The 20,267-nt window shown below is 40.3% G+C and overlaps 1 protein-coding gene across 1 annotated transcript in view; it reads right to left on the reverse strand.

Moving 5' to 3' along the window:
- LOC140228691 (uncharacterized) overlaps nucleotides 1-20,267 on the reverse strand; it is a 147,620-nt gene that overhangs the window by 25,467 nt on the left and 101,886 nt on the right. Inside the window, exons 8-10 of the mRNA XM_072308958.1 lie at nucleotides 20,020-20,147; nucleotides 978-1,268; nucleotides 276-506 (exon numbers count right to left, since the gene is read on the reverse strand). Coding sequence (XP_072165059.1) covers nucleotides 276-506; nucleotides 978-1,268; nucleotides 20,020-20,147 — 650 coding nt within the window. The remainder of the gene's footprint in view (nucleotides 1-275; nucleotides 507-977; nucleotides 1,269-20,019; nucleotides 20,148-20,267) is intronic.

Raw genomic sequence — 20,267 nt, forward strand, 5'->3', positions numbered from 1 at the left:
GTATCAAACATTCATTTTCCTGTCGGAGAACATCGCAGTGTGTTCCACTGGAATGTTTGCAAACACTATTTTGCCAAGGTTTTTGACTCCTTCAACTACCTTTCAGGACGTGAAATCTTTCTACAGCAGCACCAAATAATCTGTCACTGTTGCATTTCTTGATCTTTTCTAGCCCTCAAGTAGAACAGGAGAACTGTATCTCCTGAGACCAGTAGGTAGACTAGGGTTCGAGTTTTAAGACAAAAGTAGGGTTGAGCATACGCCCCTTCGAGTACCTTGGAAAAGTAGCCAACAAGATGGCAGCCCTTGGTGTCGTTGACGGTGAGGACGTAGAAGAGAAAGGGCTCCACGTCGTAGTACAGCGTCTTGTGGTCCAGGAACAGCTTGGCGAGCAGGCACAGGTTCTGGCAGTAGATCTTGCTGATGTTGCCGTCCACCTCGAAGACGGAGAGGTCCCCCTTGCGGTAGATCTCGTTGGCGGGAGGGTGATACCAGCCGCACTTGGTCTGGATTTGTATGGGGGAGGGCGGTGGAGATGGATGGTTGGTGGTGGAGATTGACAGATTGACACAAGGAGTGGAAGGAAAGTAACTGATGCAGAATATGATGTATATTTTGTCTATGCCTACACAAATGGAAATACTTTTTGGGATCACCTCAAAGTTCAGCCATCTGTTCAGTGCACTGGCTGTAATTCTAATTTCCTCAATTGGAAGCTGCTACCATCTTGATCTTGTTTATTTTGTACCAGATTAGACAGCTCACATATATTTCTAAAAATGTTGAGTTGGAAGGAACATGGCCCCTTTCAAGATGTGACAAGCACTATTTACCATACACACATGCACACACAAACAAAGGAGCTAAAATCACTCAAGAACACAGTCCAGTTCTGTGATTAGTACAGGTGATCCATTCAATTATTTGTAAGCTTTGCTTTGATCATAGGTACACTACAGAAGTTGGGGAAAACTCACCATATGCCTAACAAGAATGCTTTTGCTCTTCATGTACTTCAGGCAGAATTCACACAGGTACAGTTTGGGTAACCTGGCGTACTCCTGCGGATACGGTGAAGTGTACCACGTCTGGATCTCGTAGCGGCCAAACTCTATCGTCGATGGCGACTTGACGGGTGGCGGGGCATTGGGTACCCCGGGTACTTGGGTTTTCGAAGTGCTTGGTCCAGGGGTGTTTGACGTGCCCACACTCGTGCTGGTGCTTGCCGTTGCCTCGGTGACAGCCGCCTGCTCAGCCTGTCTCGTTTCCTGGTGTCAGGTAAGAATAATGTTGTTAATCCAGGGCCAACAATGAGAGTGATACTTTGCCAACATTTTGCGGCCTAATCAATGCACCTGTACATCACAAAGACTTTCTATTTAATATCTAATGACTTAAAAGACAGATATTACACTGTCAGTTCACAATTTAAACCAATATGATTTTATTCCATGAAACATTTCAACAACATATTCTGAACATGTTTATCAAAGGAAGATCCTTCGGACCACCAGCAGCTTGTCTAATTGATAAAATGGAGGGGGGGGGGGGAATATTGCATACAAAGCAACATGCAATCTTGTGTCTTGCGTCAACTCCTTGAATATCTTCCAAATTGTAAATCACACCTCATTAAGAAATTGACACTACATTGGATTCTGTTGGCCACTTTACTAACCTACATTTTTATTTAGTAACAGTGAGGGTGTCGATGTCATTGAAAAAGAGAAGAAAAGAATGTAATGGTTTCCTCTTTGGAACTTGAAGGCACTGGGAACCAAATAGGCCCATTTATACTGCTCTGGCACAGCTTTGGAATTTGCCCCCTTCTGCTTCTTAACCCTTGGATACCTTCTTCCTGTTAATACAGATTGTCCCCCTATCATAGAAAAAAGAGTTTGAATGTTCATTTAACTCAAAGCCAAGTTCACGAAAGTGTAGCTTCAGTCTCTGATGAAGGGGAGATGGCAGACATTCAACTTCCCTTTATACGATTACAATTTTTCTCGCACAAAACATTTAGAGTGTCACACTTTGCAAGCCTAAGTGTTTGAGGCAACAGCATTCCCTTTCAGCTGTTCCTAATTACTGGCAAATGAGCATCCCTGGCATAATACGGTATTCTCTCTTTTTGTTGTCCTAAACACTCGGCAGTTTGTGCTGAAACATCTAGAGCTTGGCAATACTTCAACCTGGGAAGTGCATTCGCCTGGAGTGGGAAAAGAGCACGTACAGCTTGAACGTGACAATACAGGTCTGCCCTCCGAGCACAGGAGGTAAACAATGATAACAACAGCAACGAAAATGCTCACTGCAATCACAACTAATGACAGCATCTCAAGAACTATGAAAGCGGAAATGATGAAAATGACCAGATAATGACCAGACCCTTGGTTAGTCAACTCAGGGGTGATATTTGTCTTCTCTTCAAAGAAGAATTAAAGGAATCTGAACAACGGGTTATGACAAGGCATCCAGAAGTAGAATTATAATGACATCGTGAGAATTTTCACAGCAAAGGATAAATCTGTTAGAGATGAAAACAACACAATACATACTAATGTGCTGATAAAGTTTGGACAAATCTTTTCCCAAAAGCAAACTAATCACACTAGTCTGTCTATGTTTGTGTGCGCGCAAGTGCATGCATGTGTGTATGCCTCCATTCCAGATTTTTATTTTTATTTCATTTCATTCATATTGGTTTCTGTAATTTTTTTCATGAACAAAATTTTGCAAAGAAAATACATACACAACCTAACATGAAACTGAGGGTACATTTTGATTTTGTGATATGAAATATTGTGATATAATACAGGTTTGCCACAGTTAATGAGCAATATATATAGTATCTTCTGTAACAGAATGTTTAATGGGGTTGAAGAGGTTGACACAATATGAAGGCAAAGCTTGAGAGCATGACAACCCCCTGAAAGACATCTTGAATGTCCATGAGGGGCTGGGGATGCATTTGAATATGAACCTGAATCAGTTTAAGGGCTATTTCAGCCTGTTTAAGTATGTCTAATTACTATTGTTTGCACAAGGGTGAGGAATATGTAAGATGCTTCCACCACTTTTTTTTTTTAAGCTACAGTGAAAGTCTATCAGTCAGAGAAAAGAAAAAAAAGACCTACCAAACAAAGATAATGGGGAAGAATACCTTTGCTGAACTACAAAAAGAATAAAATGCACATGTAGTTAAATAAATAGAATTAAAAAAGAAATCTAACAAGCTATAGACAGAATCTCTGTCAAATAATTCCCAAGACAAGACAAGACAAGACAAAGCAAGCTAAATCAAATCAACACAAGTTCCTTTCAAACTGCTGTCCAAGTTTGTATTGTAATACCAACGTCAAAGTCACTGTTTTGTGGACACGAGGGACTGAGATCGAGATGGAAAGACGCAGAAGGGAAGAAAGAGAGAGAGAAAGAGGGAGAGATAGAGAGAATGAGAGAGAGAGAATAAGAAAGAGAGGGGAGAGATAAAGGGGGTGAGAGGGGAAGTGATCAGGATGTAGGATGAGCTTGCTAGACAAATTGGAAGCCCAATGGGGAAAACCTGACCCCAAACACTGACTACAGCAGAAAGGGGACTGAACAAGGACAAAAAAATGTGTATCATAGCATGTTCACACGGCTTGACAGCAGCTGTTTTGCGGGCTGTGCTCAACGCTCGGGCAGCCCAGTGCTGGGGTGCGGTATTCAGTCGATTGAATGATCTACATCGTCAGGGGCCTGAGAACTGGATATAATTCGCACGGGCGCGTGGGTGGATGCAGCAGCTCGTGTCTGCACAGGAAAGAGCGATGCAACGCAGACTAATCGCCGCTGGGTAACATGACACTGCAATACTAGATCAACAAGTTGGGATAGTTGTCTCAATTCTGTATCTTCTCCGGGAGACCTGGTTCCAAAAATATGTTCCCCATAGCCCCTTCCATGTGCTTATAGTCCTCATGAAAAGAAGCAGTGCAAATGAAATATCTACAATGTAGTACCTGCTTTGGGGCTCATGTAGACATGCAAATGCAATGTTAAGCTACCACATATATATCTGGTCATGACAGAGCAAACACAAATTTTAAATGCATGCATCCCTTTTCAAATAAGGATGCCACAGATGATAGGCTGTGAAACAAGACACTGAGAAGTAGCTTTCAATCAAAAGGCTCTGCGTGTTTTTCAAAAACTCCCTGCCACAGTTGGAGAAGCTGTCCAGGCTAGATCCTACACAATTCCATGCAATTAGTGTCCAAATCATGTTTTGGGCCACTGAAAACTACAGCAGGCAGTAAACTCATGGATATGCTTTGAAAAAAAAAAGAAAAAAAAAAGAGAAGCACAAAGGAGAAACTTTCCATATCAATAATCAAGTTGGGATAGTTGTCTCAATTCTGTATCTTCTCCTGGAGACCTGGTTCCAAAAATATGTTCCCCATAGAATCAGGGTATTAAAGTACCATTCAGTGATCGGTCGACAACTGGTGACGGAAAATCGAATATTGCGTGGAAATCCCGTCGCCCGTCGCCTATTCCAACGGAAAAATGAATAAAATATCAATATCCTATTTTCAACTGAAAGTGGAACACGGGATAATGGATTTGCTCTGAAATCCTGTTTTCCGTGTTTCATTATGATGAAATGGCGGAAAATGACTCAAAATCCTATTTTCTCAATATTTCATAAAATAAGAAATGGAAAACAGGATATCGGTTCGATATTCGTTTTTCCATTTTCCATTTGCAACGAGCGACGGGATATTGAAGACCGCCCCCAACGGCCACTTTATTTCGACACACAAATCAGTGGTAGCGGTTCGGTATTATTCAGCGTCTAGAAGAAGAAGACTATACCTCGGCTACGATATACTACGCACCTCATCAAACTATCCAGCCGGTACAGGGGTCTCTTCCACAGAACTTAAGAGTTCTGTGGTCTCTTCCCACCTCCCTGGGTGTAGCTCTTTATAGCGACGTGCTCTGCTGCGAAACGACAAGTTTATAGAGACTTCCGAAAGTAATTATGCGATATTTCCATCTACGGAAAACCTTCTTCTTCTCCGACTGAAACTGAGATGAACTAAGAAAATAGTTTCAGATGAAATCCTCGAATTTCAACAACTTCACCAATCACAATGTCGGTGAAAACCGTGAGAATGGAGTTGTGTTTCCCTTTTCAATGTGCTAGGACCAGGATTGTGATTTTGTTTTTGCTGTTACTCTTTATATGACTGCTCTTGGTTGCTATGACACACAGAATATATATATATATATTTTTTTTTGAGGGGGGGGGGGGCGAACACCATTCACCACTGTGATATATTTCAGTTCGTAGGTACAACTGAATTGAATTTAAGATTATTTTTTTTTATACATTTTGATTTATGATTGATTGATTTATATTTAGTTTTGTTTCCGATCCAACCTTTTTGTCCCTGGGTTTCAGACTTTATGTGTAGGACATACATATAATTGATCCAGTATTTCACTGTTTTTGTTTTTGTTTTTGGTTGTTGTTGGGTTTTTTTGGTCATTCTTCACAAAACCCAATAGTATTTATGAATTTCGGTGCATATACATTGTTAATTGCACAGTGGTGTATGTATTACCGCATAAGGATTTTCATAGAGAAAACGTTGGGTCATGGAGTCTCAGGTTAACGATACACGAAGCTAAGGTTTTGAAATCATTTTTTATTTTTATTTCTATTGTGTATCTAAGATGGTTTGGGTATGTTGATGATACCTGGTATCGTGAATTTGTTGTCTGACGGTGATTTTTTTTTTTGGGGGGGGGGATGGGGGCAGAGGTTTTGGGTCATCGGATAGGATTTGGATGCTAAGAATATATTGTTAATTAGCAGTGCAGTTGTATTTGTTTTTGTGTTTTTTTTTTCAGAGATGTACTCTGATAACACTTTTTTTTTGTATACTGGAGTGACCTTTTTTATGGGGGGGGGGGGGGGGGGGGGAGGGACGAATACCATTCCCCACAATGATATTTCTAGTTTTTATGTACAATAATTCACCTGGTGTACATGCTCAATTTGAAATTATTTGTATTATTATCTACTATTATTATTTTTTATGTGTGTGTCTTCAAGTACTTCCTGACGTGCTTCCTTCAGTTGAGTTTGATTGCTTTTTTCCAACCCGGCAACATAGGGAAGCTCACCATCAGGGAAAACCTGACATCTTGTATCCTTAAAGTAATTTGTTTGCTTTGTTTGTTTATCTGTTATCACTTGTATTATATTACAAATGTCGAATAAATAATTATAATAAAGATAACAATAATAACTTCGTTTTATGTTCACCTGTATTTTTTCTTATTATGTGCAAACATCTAAGATTAGATTCACAAATTTATACACAAAACATACACCAAATGAAGCCCTCTGTTGGTTGTGATTCATCCCTTTTCTCACCATTAAGTTCTTTAGGTGCCCCTTCTTTTCTTGCTTTTTCATGTGATCATTTCATTTCAATTTCATGTGATGGTGCATGTCCAGAAGTAACCACCAGGTGGACCATGAGACTACACTCTATTTTGTTTTATGGACTGTCCACCTGACTGGTCATGACAGAAAATTCAGTGTAACATACCGTTAATAAGGCACCTTCCCATAGAACAATATTAAATGATTCAATCAAAGATACATGTCCAACAATGAATTCGAGACAACTCACAAGCGCGCATACATAATCAAAGAAAGACAGTTTTCCTCTTTATTATTTTTATTTTATTTATTCGTTTTCCACTCATGGGAAGAAATTGCCCTTTCAGCTAAAGTTAGGGCTGATTTTCAAAGAGAAGCATGAAAAGTAGGGGCAGCTAAAGAAACATGCGGTGAGAAAAGAGGTGAATCATAACCAACAGAGGATTTCACTTAATTGGTGTATACATTGTGTAGAATATGATTATAAATTTGTTAGACTAATCTTAGATGTTTGCATAATAAGAAAGAAAAAAACTTAGAACGAAGTATGTAGCGCAATGGTCTGGTCATAAATAATAAACAAATTCAAAACAGAGTCTTTGTGATTATATAGAATTGCTGAATAGGTTTGGAAATGAGAAGGTCCTACATTTTAATAATTTACCAGTTCCATCCCCCCCCCCCAAGAAAAGCTACGATTGGTACTATTCTCCCTGTTGTCCTGGTACAGTGACAAAGGAAACGCAACTCCTTTCTCACGGTTTTCACCGACATTGTGATTGGTGAAGTTGTTGAAATTCGAGGATTTCATCTAAAACTATTTTCTTAGTTCATCTCAGTTTCAGTCGGAGAAGAAAAAGGTTTTCAGTAGATGGAAATATCGCATAATTACGGTCGGAAGTCTCTACAAACTCGTCGTTTCGCAGCAGAGCACGTCGCTACAGCTACACGCCATGTGCCTGCTGGATAGTTTGATGAGGTGTGTAGCATATCGTAGCCAAGGTATAGTCTTCTTCATCTAGACGCTGAATAATACCGAACCGCTACAACTGATTTATGTGTTGAAATAAAGTGGCCGTTGGGGGCGGTCTTCAATATCCCGTCGCTCGTTGCAAATGGAAAATGGAAAAACGAATATCGAACCGATATCCTGTTTTTCATTTCCTATTTTTTGAAATGTTCAGAAACTAGGATTTTGAGTCATTTTTTGATATTTCATTATAATGAAACGCGAAAAACAGAATTTAAGAGCAAATCCATTATCCTGTGTTCCATATCAGTTGAAAATAGGATATTGATATTTTATTCATTTTTCCGTTGGAATAGGCGACGGGCGACGGGATTTCCACGCAATATTCGATTTTTCGACACCAGTTGTCGACCGGTCACTGAATGGTACTTTAATACCCTGATTCCATAGCCCCTTCCATGTGCTTATAGTCCTCATGAAAAGAAGCAGTGCAAATGAAATATTTTAGCATTTGCTGCTCAACAAATCTACCTGACAAAAATAAAAATAAAATAGAAGAAGCTGAGCATCACCTCCTATATCATGTTTTAGAAATCAAACTATTGACTATTTCACTAAATTGGAACACACCACCAGACTGTGATAGTCAAATGGTGTTTTGAGAAAAATGGTTTGGAAAAAAAAATGATTCACATTGAAGGTCAGACTGGAAAAAACCCCACAAAAACTGATTAGATGGAAATGTGTTTGGAGACCCATTTACACGTTGTTCTTTGTAAGTGTGAAAGCTCTCATTGTAACTCATTCCTCAGGCGACTATTCATGGTAATGATTATTAAAGTTTCATTCATCTCCATTTCATCTCCGGGAGACCTGGTTCCAAAAATATGTTCCCCATAGCCCCTTCCATGTGCTTATAGTCCTCATGAAAAGAAGCAGTGCAAATGAAATATTTTAGCATTTGCTGCTCAACAAATCTACCTGACAAAAATAAATTGGTAGAAGTGAATATAAAATAGAAGAAGCTGAGCATCACCTCCTATATCATGTTTTAGAAATCAAACTATTGACTATTTCACTAAATTGGAACACACCACCAGACTGTGATAGTCAAATGGTGTTTTGAGAAAAATGGTTTGGAAAAAAAAAAAATGATTCACATTGAAGGTCAGACTGGAAAAAAACCCACAAAAACTGATTAGATGGAAATGTGTTTGGAGACCCATTTACATGTTGTTCTTTGTAAGTGTGAAAGCTCTCATTGTAACTCATTCCTCAGGCGACTATTCATGGTAATGATTATTAAAGTTTCATTCATCTCCATTTCATATTTCCGTGAAGCTGCAGGTCAATCTGTTGGCTAATCATCACTGTATTCAATTGATCTACTCAACGAACTGGGGGGGGGGGGGGGTGGGAAAGAGAGAGTTTGATGCGTAATGACATATGAGGTCAAGATGCCCTAGATAGTCTCTTGTTTTCGTTTTTTCTCTTCTTCTCATTTTGCATCGCCGTGATTCTGTCCAGTTCGCATCATCTCGTATCACATAAAAAGCCTTGGCGTGAGCGCTAAGCAACGCTGCTGAAAGGCTCAAGAAGGTGTGTACGATACACAATAATCTGGAGCACCGGTGCTGTTGTCGGCTTACGTCACAGAGCTCTCCCTCTTTCCAGGGACTACCGTTTTAATCTCCATGGAGTTATCAATTCACAGAATCGCGACATTACCGATGCAACTCGTAAAATGCTAGAAATGTGCAAGGGCCTTTTGATACGCTTGTTGACAGCCGTATGGTGCATCTGAAATAACAAGCCCTTTCCATTAGCGGTGGGGAAAAGGGGCACAGAATACTGAACACAATCGGCATGCAAAATCTGATGGGTATCACTGATTGAACCTAATTTGATGACAGGCTTAACGTTCCACTGCACTTGAGGGTGGCGATTTTTCATGCGGGCGCAATGGGGGAAAGAGTGGAATTGCTCTGCGCAACACTCAAATTACAAATTCTAGAGTGCATATATATGACTAAACGGCAAGTGGCACGATTGTAGCACTGGAATAAGGAGGGAGGGTGGGGGAGCTCCCAATGGCTCAATTATCCATTCATTCACCAACCCGCCCAGCATGGGTGGGCAATGGGAGATGGCCAAGTCTGACCCAGTTCTGGCCAAGTAGGTTTGAGTCGATGGGATGACTCAGATGGGCGAGAGAAGATGCTGACAAATGACACGCTGCGACTTTAAACAAATACATGACACTCCAGTCCTGAATGGTTTACGGGAGGACGCCCCTTAAAGGAAGTACTTTCTTCGCTGACAGTGGTAAGACTACACCGCCCGAGTCCGAACACGCAAAGCATGTGTATATTTCACATTCTTGAAAACAAGACAAATTCAATGAATTGTCCTTACAGTTCCCAGGCCACAGTTGGTTTCACTTTCATGCGTTTACCACCAGGTACTCGAGTTTTCCTTACTCAGAAATGTAAACTTGCACTAAAGGGAGAGTGTGCAATAAATGTTGTAAAAACTTCCCAAACCCTTTTGTCTTGAAGGGTATCAGTAATGTTTCTGCAGTCTCCCATTTTTCATAGATCCACGTTTGTTTCATATGAATTATTCCTCACTATAATTTAACACCTCCTCATCCCTGAATTGAAAAACACATGACAGATATGTTGACATGAAGCAGGAAAAAGAACCCTTACACACACACACACACAAAAAAAACATACACACATAAAAAAAAAAAAATATATATATTACATATATATCTTTTTCTTTGACACATGGTGATTCACATCCATCCCAATTTACCTGCAAGTAACGGTGTCAGGGTTAGTGCGGTTGTCAATTTACAGGGGAAAACGGCAAGAAAACTTCCTTCATTTCCCCCCGGGGAAAACTACCCTCTACCTTAATTCCTCTTTCTATTTCCACCAATTGAAAAACAAGCTAACGACTAAAGCCTGATGAACTACCTCACATTTTGTTCTGGCAAAGGAACACAGCAATTATTTGATATTCTTTCAAAATGTCTTCCTACCCAGGAGGCAAGAAAGATATAAGAGTTCAACTAGACATTGCTCAAATTCCCGGACTAATTTTGAACACAGGAATCTTGCCTGATTGTATAGAAAGACAATACTACACTGGGGACAATAAAAGTTTTCTCTACATGGGAGGAAAAGCTTTTTGGGTTTGTTTTTTTTTAAGATAAAAATATGAAAGATGGGAGCAAGATGAAAGAGAATGGTAACAACCATTACAAAGTGACTGCAAACAATACCTATATGTAGGCCAGACAATTGGTATATCAAATGCCTTTTCAAGGGATTGTCTGGTACTGGGTTTGTAAATCCTATACAATGGCCTGACATGAAATGGCTGTGGGAATTACACCACTGCCAAGCAGAGCACATTTTCAGAATAGAGAACATACAACAAAAGACAAGAGGATGTTCATTGCTCAACTCTAAGATAATCATCATTTTTAATTTTTATTGTTTTTAATTCTTATTTTTTATTTTTTATTTTCAAAGAATTGTTGAGGTGAAATATCTGACATATGCTGCAATATCTGGGTCTAGGGCAATTACCCCCTGGGCAATTACCCCAGACCCTTCCCCCTACCCTTACCCTAACCCTAATCCTGAACCTAATCCTAACCCGCAACAAAACTCTAACCCTAAACCTAACCTAATCTTTACTCTAACCTTATCACTTACCAGTATTTAGTGGGGGGGGGGGGGAGGGGGTAATTGCCCTGATACGCCTATATATCTTACCACACTTCACAGAGACACTCATCAAAATGCTGACACTGCATTCAACCTGTATACGGTACATCCCTAGAACCAGAAATACTTACTGGGTAGGATTTAGAATGAATGGTATAAAATTTCCCTCAATGAGAAGGGATAAGTTTATCGGTCATTAATCATGAGAGTCGGGTTAAAATTAATAGCCTTGATATACCCAAGTCTGGCCACACAGCACAACACATTCTACGCTGACAATACAACGTTACCTTGACTTTAACACTTTGTACCAATATCCATGTCACCTGCTATATTTGAGCAGAGGTAATAGTCTCGTATCCCATTACTCTTATTAAGCCCATTAACGAGGGATGCAACACCTTCATACTTTGGCAGCGCACGGCCGCCTTGCCGTAATTGCCGCAGCGAAAAATGCCCCAGTCTGTTTGTGGGACCACTGATGGCTTGCGCTGCTCGCCGGGGCAGAGTCGATCTATATGTGCGCAAATAATGAGCTGCACAGAAATGACAATCAAGCTTTCGACCCTGGTTGTCTCTTGTCCGACCCCCTTCCCCACCCCCACCCCCACCCCCTTTCCTCCATCCCATTCTCCCCCTGCTTCTTCTCTCTCCTCATCCCTGGGGATTTCTCATACCCTGCATCACCCAGCGCCATGGCAACAACCAATCTCCTTTTGGACTCAGCGCTCTCATTAACCTACCAACCTGGTGTTGGCATTACAGTATTGGATGTCTCTACTTTTTCTTCTTCTTCTCCTCCCCTCCCCCCCCCCCCCCCAAGCTGGCAGATGGCTTATTGTTTTGCTGGGCTGTGTGCGAAAAGACCACTGCAAAACTCCACAGTGCCTTTACTTTGGTCTATTACGTCTATGCTTCTGCACGAGGTAGACTACGAAAGCCTCCTCCTTATGCACTACGTGAAATCTTGTAAAAGATCAATCCAGGGATTTGTAAAGTAAGACTGAGAGACAGACTAGCAGGCAATGCGGATTCACAATCTACAACTGAGAGCTGTTGGAGCACACAGCCACACAAGAAAATATTGTGAATGCATTAACAAATGTTTCTTCCGGCACAGTTATACAAATGTAAATTATACCCGATCTGCACATGGAATACAAACAAATTAAAAAATGTTTAGTATCTAATTTTACTTCTGAAATTGAAACTGGTCGAATCATTTTTTTTTTTCCATCTAGGATCTCTTTATCATTCTCACAACCAGCAACTCTGCTTCTTCCCAGAAAACATTCATACCAGAATAATGCACAGATAGTCTTTATTACTACTCCAAAGGATGGCCTTCAGAGTTATTAAAAGAAAAAAAAAAGGAATCAGGTTTTCGAGCAAATCCGCAAAATGCAAAAAACGACCTTGCTGTATCCGCGTCGAATACAATTTCTCAACGGGTGAAATGTACATGGCATGCCAGGAAGACATTCATTTAGACAGGCGGATGTATAACCATATCAGTATTGTAGAGAGTGAAAAAATGTTCGAGCTACAGTACATACATGATTTTACAGCCACCCATGCAGATGATGTCTTTAAGTCACATGACCATTATATAAAAAAAAAAGAAGGATCTACGCAGTTTACTGGAGTTGCAGTTCCCTTACAATTCAAGGAACATTGGTATTGGAGATGATTCAATTGTTCCAAAGCCAAGAGTCCCCCCCCCCCACCTTGTCCCTTTCTCTGAGGCCAAGAAATCTATTGTTCTACAGACATCATTTGTGTGTGTGTGTGTTTCTTTGAGCAAGGTATCTCCCATCCCTTTCCCCACCTATAGATTATGCTTCCTATAGGACATTGCCCTTCTCTGAATCTATATAAAGTCTGGCGACAACAAATGCAACTGCTAATTTGTCCATAGATGGAAAACTTTTTTGCCGTTTTCCTGAACATAGATGCAGCATAATCCTTCCTCAAGTACTCAGTGTCCATTGATCTGCACTTTTATTGGATGTGCATTTATATAACCCACCAAGATCCTACTGCACCATTCAAAGCAAAGTACACATATGTCTAGGACTGGAATAAACTTTTGTGGGGGAGGGGGAAGTCTGATCCTGCAATCAAATCCTGATTAGCAAGGTACTGTATACATGCATCTATCCTGATACACAGACAGACAGATAGAAAGACAGACATACATACACACACACTCACACACATGAATAAATCAATCAGTCAATCAAATGAAAACAAAAAGGCAAATTTGATAGAACAAAAATATCAGTGACACTGTGTAGTGCTGCCCTTTTTGAAAGTGTTCTTTTTGTTGTTCCTTGTCCATATGGGAGGGAGCACAGCATTTTCTGCACTGCATTATGATTTTGCAACAAATATGAATAGTATCTCACCATGCACTTAAGATGATTAATTTAGAAATTATCACATCCAGTGGACAAAATGCGGAAAGTGATCTCATGATATTGCGTATCAAAATAAAGCCATGACAGATCAAATGTAAAAAAAAAAAACAAAAAAAAAAAACATGAAATACCATCAATTTTTTAGATGCTTTCATGTTTTTAAAACCTGTGCCCCGCTACACCACACAAGGCCTTCTGCTTGGAACAATGCAGAGCTGACAAGGACATTCTACTGCCAAAAGCAGCAGAGTACGCATTACATTAGAGTGCTGTTTGATCCAGATGATGTGAGAGAGAAAAATAAGAGATAGATGAGAGGAGGAGGAATAGAGAGAGGAAAGTCTAATGCTGATGCAAAACAGTCAGGTCTGACCAACTTGGAGGGATTTACCCAGTATGAGGCACTTGCCTCTTGAATATGCAACTCATAGATAAAATTTCTTTTGCCCATGTCATCTACAAACAAAACTCATCAGCTAAGAAAAAAAAATAAAAGGGGTGGGGGGAATCTTACTTAGGATTCAGCCATAGACCCAGTGAGTACTCCCCCCCCCCCCCCCATCCCCACATTGCTTCCTCTAATTTGAGGAGCAAAATTTGATGGGAATATTTCCCAGATTGACTCACTGCGCAGAGGAAACAGAAAACAACAACAGCCGTGGACCGACAGACACTAATCTCGCCCCTCCAGATAGATTTCAGAATTGGGCAGATCAGAAAACAGATTGCCGGGTAATCTTCCATGTTTTTTAAAAGAAGGAATTGAAAGGTGGATTCGAAAAATTTTTACTTCCAGAAATTGAGGCAGATGAAAATGACTGTTGCCACGGCAACAGAAGGAGCTGTATCTAATTTTGCGATATTGCCAAGGGAGTGACGTCTTTGGTGGAGGAGGAGGGGGGGGGGGGGGAAATAGAGACAGCAGGGGATAGGAGACAGAAGTAAGGAGATTGGGGTGGAAGGCCCTGCCTCTTCCTATATGCTCTCCTGTGTTTTGACAAGCGTGTAAATTGCCTCTGAAGCGACTCGACGGTCCATTGGGCAGATGAAATTCGCATGGCGAACAGATGATCTAATAACATCAAGAGTCTTGCCTTTTGCAAAGTATCATAAAAAAAGAGTGAAGTTCAAATCCCTTACAAGAGATCATCTAAATCTTACCACCCTCCCCCTGAAAAAAAAGAAAGAAGTGTTTTCTTTTTTAAAGTGCATGTATTCTATTTCTGGTAAAAGCAACAAACAAGATGTGAATGACAAGATTCAATACTTTTTCACAGAAATATCAAACTTTCCACACCCCTCCCCCCCATCCCTATACACAGGTGATGGAAAAGAGGAAGAGATATGGGAGAAAGGGAGAGGACTAAAGGAGACAGGATATATAGAAAATGCTAATTTTGTCTTGATGAATAAACATTGGTTTTCCACTTTCATATCCCACTAGCAGTCTAGACAAGGATCAAGGAGGATCTTGTACAAGTTTTACATGGATACTCGAGCAATCCACATTCGAGTGTGATCGTAACATACTATGGCCCCTGGCTGTTACTGAAATCTAGATACAGGGTCTATCATGAACAATTCATGCTTCTGGATGAAACTGTGATGAGTGGATCTCTACCTGTCCATTCCTTGGTGTTTCTTCAGATCAAAATAATTCCTTTAATTTTTATGTAAAATGACATAAGTCACCATTCTGTCTTGCAGAAACGTGCAGTATCCCATACAACTTTCTTGCTCAAAACGAACATCTTGATATCTATTGACTAGACCATCATCAATTAATGACTATACATTAATGCTCCATCTCAACCCTACTTCCCTGGATATCATTACATACTAACTGCTGTGCAACAGGTATGAGAAAACACTGCTGTGGTTCAGTGGATAAAGCAATGGACTGTGAATCCGAGGTCAGTGGTTCAAGCCCCCTGTCTGTGGTGGTTTTGCCCCTCATAGGCCATGCAATTTATCATCATTGCCGAATCCTTTGGAAAAGACCTAGAGCCTCATTCCTTGTGATTGCTAGCTTACAAGCATCTACTGCTTCCATAGCAACCACTTACAACAAATCAAAATACATTTGGCCGTGACGCGAGAAAAGGGCCCTTAGGGCATTATTATACCGAAAATGAGTTTTCACCTCCATATTGTAGAAGAAACTCTGACGTATTTGGATATGCAAACCTTTGTCTGAAATTCCACTCCTAAATGCTCCAATTACGACATTCAAAACAGCATGTTTTGTCCAAATCCTGTCACTTTTGATGCGTCTATGCATTTCCGCGTAGTTAGCTAGTTGATCTTTTTTTGCGCGTAGTTGTTTGTTAAACTTCCGCGCCGTTTTCTGGCGTTTGCGCGCAGCGGCGCTAAGGGCCCTTTTCTCACGTCACGGCCCATTTATTTTACTACCAGTTGTAATGTGAAGATCAAAGAAGAGGGAGAAAATCTGTCACCCAGTCATTTATAAAGGTGAAAAATTCTTTCTATGTACTTTGGTTGGTCTGAAGTTAAACAGACAAAAGTTTTCTTTCACTACTAATGGAAGTGTTTGTGACAGTCTCATATCCTTGCAATGCAAATGCCTGCCTAGCCTTTATTGACTTTCTTTCACTCTTTCTGTTGGACTCTTATCTGTTCAGTTTATTAACTTTCAGTTTTGCTGTATTCAGTTTTGTTTTGTTCTATTATCTTACAATGTGTAAGTACGTACATTGACTATGAGATCGCGAGAATAACATTCAACTCAAAGGACAAGAGTGGCACAATTAAAACTCGAACACGAATTGGTCAGTTAATATTCACGTTATTGAGTGTTAGTGGTTAATGAATGGGTGAATAGTGGCAACGTGCAATACGAACATCAGTGACAAAAACCAGTGCAATGAATGAACACATGTTATTTTGGGGACATTGGCAGATTCACATTATCACATGGCGCATTCCCTTCTGCAGAGGAGTGTGTGTGAGAGAGAGAGCAAAGCAAAGGCTGTTTAAACTGGAACGATAGATATTGTAGACCCGTGTTCCAAATACTATTCTTTCCAACATCAATAAAATGTGTATAGTTTTATTATTTACATGGCAGGTTGAGTAATCTGAGCAGACACCTTTTCTGATTCAGTTTACAAATTTAATGCACTGGTGGCTTGGACTGGATAATAATTTCTCTGATGGTGCATTTGAGTTCTGAGAGGGAAAGCAATTTGTGATCCACTACCAAACAAACTATCAAACATTTTGCTTTTCCATAAATGAAGGAGAAAAGACACAGGTTTCTCCTAATTATATCACTGCGTGAAAGCAGAATTGGTAATTTTCTTTATCAGTTTCTGGAAAAAGTGCCATTTCATCAACCAAATTGTACACTTCGTAGGGATCTAATCCAAGATCTTAGAGTAAAGAATTTGCGGATGTCACGTAGCTGCCTTTGATGCCAAATACTGCTGTTCAAAGAGCCGCCTTTTGTTGATGAAATCATTTCCACGCTGTAATTTCCAAGAAAACCATCTCCTCGTCACGTCTTTTGGCCCGAAAAGATGGCAGCAAATTTTTGATTTGTCATCCTGATCCACCACACAAAGGGGGCGGAGGGGGGAGAAAAATACCAAAGTGAGCAAAAGACAGCTGGTTCCCTCGCACCTTCTCAGTTCTCGTTCTTGAAATAGAAGGGGGCATGGGCTGGGGGAAGTCGCGGCACAGTCGGCACTCGTTTTCAATAAGCCAATCAGCATCAATATCCTGATCATACGGAATTGATTTGTGTACTTCTGCCAGGGTTTTCAGCTTTTTGTTTCTTTAGGATTTTTTCCCCCTTCTCATGCTATTTTTTTTTTCTTGATGTTAACTTCTTCTTTCCAATCTCTATCTCCCTTACTCTCAGAAGAGTATTCGTGCCGCAAATGATAATCTGAATCTGCCATGTATGTGAAATTGCGGATGCCGATGGGCCAGACTCTGACACGATCTACGTGTGTGGTGGCCCCAAATCAGTACAACTTGCCTGAGCCCCCAGTCTTTTTTACTCTAACCATCCCTTTTTTTTCCCCATCTCACTCTCACATAGAATGACTAGTAACTGATATTTTTATTTTTTTTTCTCATTATTATTATCATTATCATTTTTTTTTTCCATTTTTTTTTTTTTTTTGGGGGGGGGGGGGGACCACAAGAAACATATGAACACCATCCACCATCACTGCCATGTATGCAGTTGCATGATCTTCAATGTTCCCCTTCCTGGTCAATTATTCAAATTTGGCCAAATTATGTTCTGCTACTGTTCATGATCGTGCTCTATCATCAGATCTCCCAAAACAAACCAATCAACATTGTAGTGAATCCTGATCATTCTTGTCATGCTTGTGACACTGTCTGTCTGGTTTCTGTTCTTCAACTCCATGAGAACAGGTAATTGTTGATTGTTCTCCTCCCCTCCCCCATCCCCATTCCCCAGATTCTTATTCTCTAAAATAATGCTATCGAAGCAAAGGAGATTTGTAAATTCTCCCTGATGAATTTTTGATCCAGATAAGAGTGTAAAAGGACAGATTCCCTTACAAGGATTCTAGACCATATATATATATATATATATATATATATATATATATATATATATATATAAGTCTGTAAGAAGCTGTCCTGTGGATCAACTCACACGCAATGTCTTTTCACCTATCGATAAATTTGAGGGGACATATGACTCCTCCAAAAGTGGGATACCTTGACGGCAAGAATCCATTAGCGGGATGTTGTCTGGCTCATCGGCATCAATTGCACTCACAAATTCTGTCCCCAACACAGAAAGGAGAGTGAAGGCTTGAAAGCATCGCGCAAATTTGCCATCGGAAAGATTGCGGGACCACCACCGCCGCACAGACTGAGTGGGTCGGCTGATCTCCTCTACATGACTTGGGGCAGTGCCCTTGTTTGGGATGAGTGACCCTTGCAAAGATTTGTGTGCAAATGCAGTTGCCTCTTTTCTCTACATCTCTTGCTTTCATTTCGACTTTTCTCTTTTTCTTCTCCTGCGAATCATGATAGAAAAACAAATTTGTTTCACTATTTCGTACACAGCTGGGACAGCCTAGCTACGGCGGTCACGATTTACATTTTGCATTCCTTGTTCTTTTGGTTAAGGGAGTTTATTTGCTTTTGTATCTATTTTCTTCAAGAATGAGTAGACATATTGGCTATGACCTAAAAAAAAAATACAAAAACAATACACTGTGCCCACACATAAAAGATCCTAACAAAACAAAATTCAAGCAATATGTTTCAGACATTTCAGCGGAAGGGTTTCGATTCTCATACTGATGGTTGATCAACACATGACAGTGTTGGGTGTTCACTCCAAAAGACATGACTAAGACCCAGTCATCAGCTTTCACTACTTATGCTGTTTGTTGTTTTTCATGTATTCACCTGCATGTTTAGCTTTCTAACTCTCTTCCTGGAATTTTTCCCAAGTGTCAGCCATCATCTGGTAAATATTTTCAGGCAGGTTGGCAACTCCAGCAGGAATGTCAGTCAAAAGAAGTCTTTGTTTCAGAGCATTTGAGGGTGCGTTCATCAACTCATTCCTGGTGCAGAATTTAGGTCTCTAAATGACTTTCAGGAAGATTTGGGCAGTTGGTAAATGCAAAGCTGTTTTGATTATGGAATTAGAAATGCCTTCTTGAAACGCAAGAAAAAAACAAAACAAATGAATGCCATCTCAAAGGCGTTTGAGCCAGAAACGTGTTTCTGTAAGATGATAGACACCAAGTCATTTTGAAACATGTTTATATCTCAGACCTACACATGCCAACTACATGACATCTGTTCCTCGAGTTGAACTGCACAGTGACAGGTCCTTCTTCTTGACTCGCGATAGAGATGATGCACGCGACAACTCAAGAAATGCTATCTGAAAGGCCTTTGCAAATGCATTTTGACAGTGGGTATTGAAACATGTTTCAAACAGGGGGAAAGATGATAAACACAGTTTATTTTTCCTTGTGCCGACACTGGAAAAATTATGTTTTTTGTTTTTGTTTTTGTTTTCTTTTCTCTAGGAGTATTTTGTCATGAGCAAACTGATTTTTTCCAGCAAGAGAGGCACAGCATGAGGAGCGTTCTTTCACATCAAAAGTTTTCATGGAAAGAAAAGAAAAAATTGTATTTGCACGTTACTTGAGGACAAAATGCATATCATTCATTCTATGTAATCACAGATGCAATGGCTTGGATTAAGTTTTCTGCCCACATGCTGGGTAGCTTTACATTAGCTGTTTGACTCTTTCTGTCAATACAGTGCTTTCTAACTGACTGATGCGTGAGGAAGGGATTTGCTAAACAACAAGCAGAGAGTAAATCGCAAAGCATTCGCAGGGATGCGCTTTCAAGCCTTCTGGAGTTCAGGGTCTGGGAAGAAGAGATAGAAAGTGGTGTGGGACTTACGCCCTCTGAAGTTGGTTTCGGTGGCATAATTACCAACATGGCCTGTTCCTGGGCTTGTTGGAACATTTCGATGTCGCGCTCCGTGACTCCGCTGGGGAGTTTGGGCTTGGGCGGCGTGGCTGGTGAATCTGAAAGGGATGAGAAGATTCAGACAGAAAAAGGAATCAAAAGTGGATCTCTGCACACAAACTTGTACATGTAGTATGATATAACTGAAGCATAGCAGAACTATAATACTCATCACAAAG

This window comes from Diadema setosum, chromosome 5 (genome assembly GCF_964275005.1).
Source record: "Diadema setosum chromosome 5, eeDiaSeto1, whole genome shotgun sequence".
Lineage (NCBI taxonomy): Eukaryota > Metazoa > Echinodermata > Echinoidea > Diadematoida > Diadematidae > Diadema > Diadema setosum.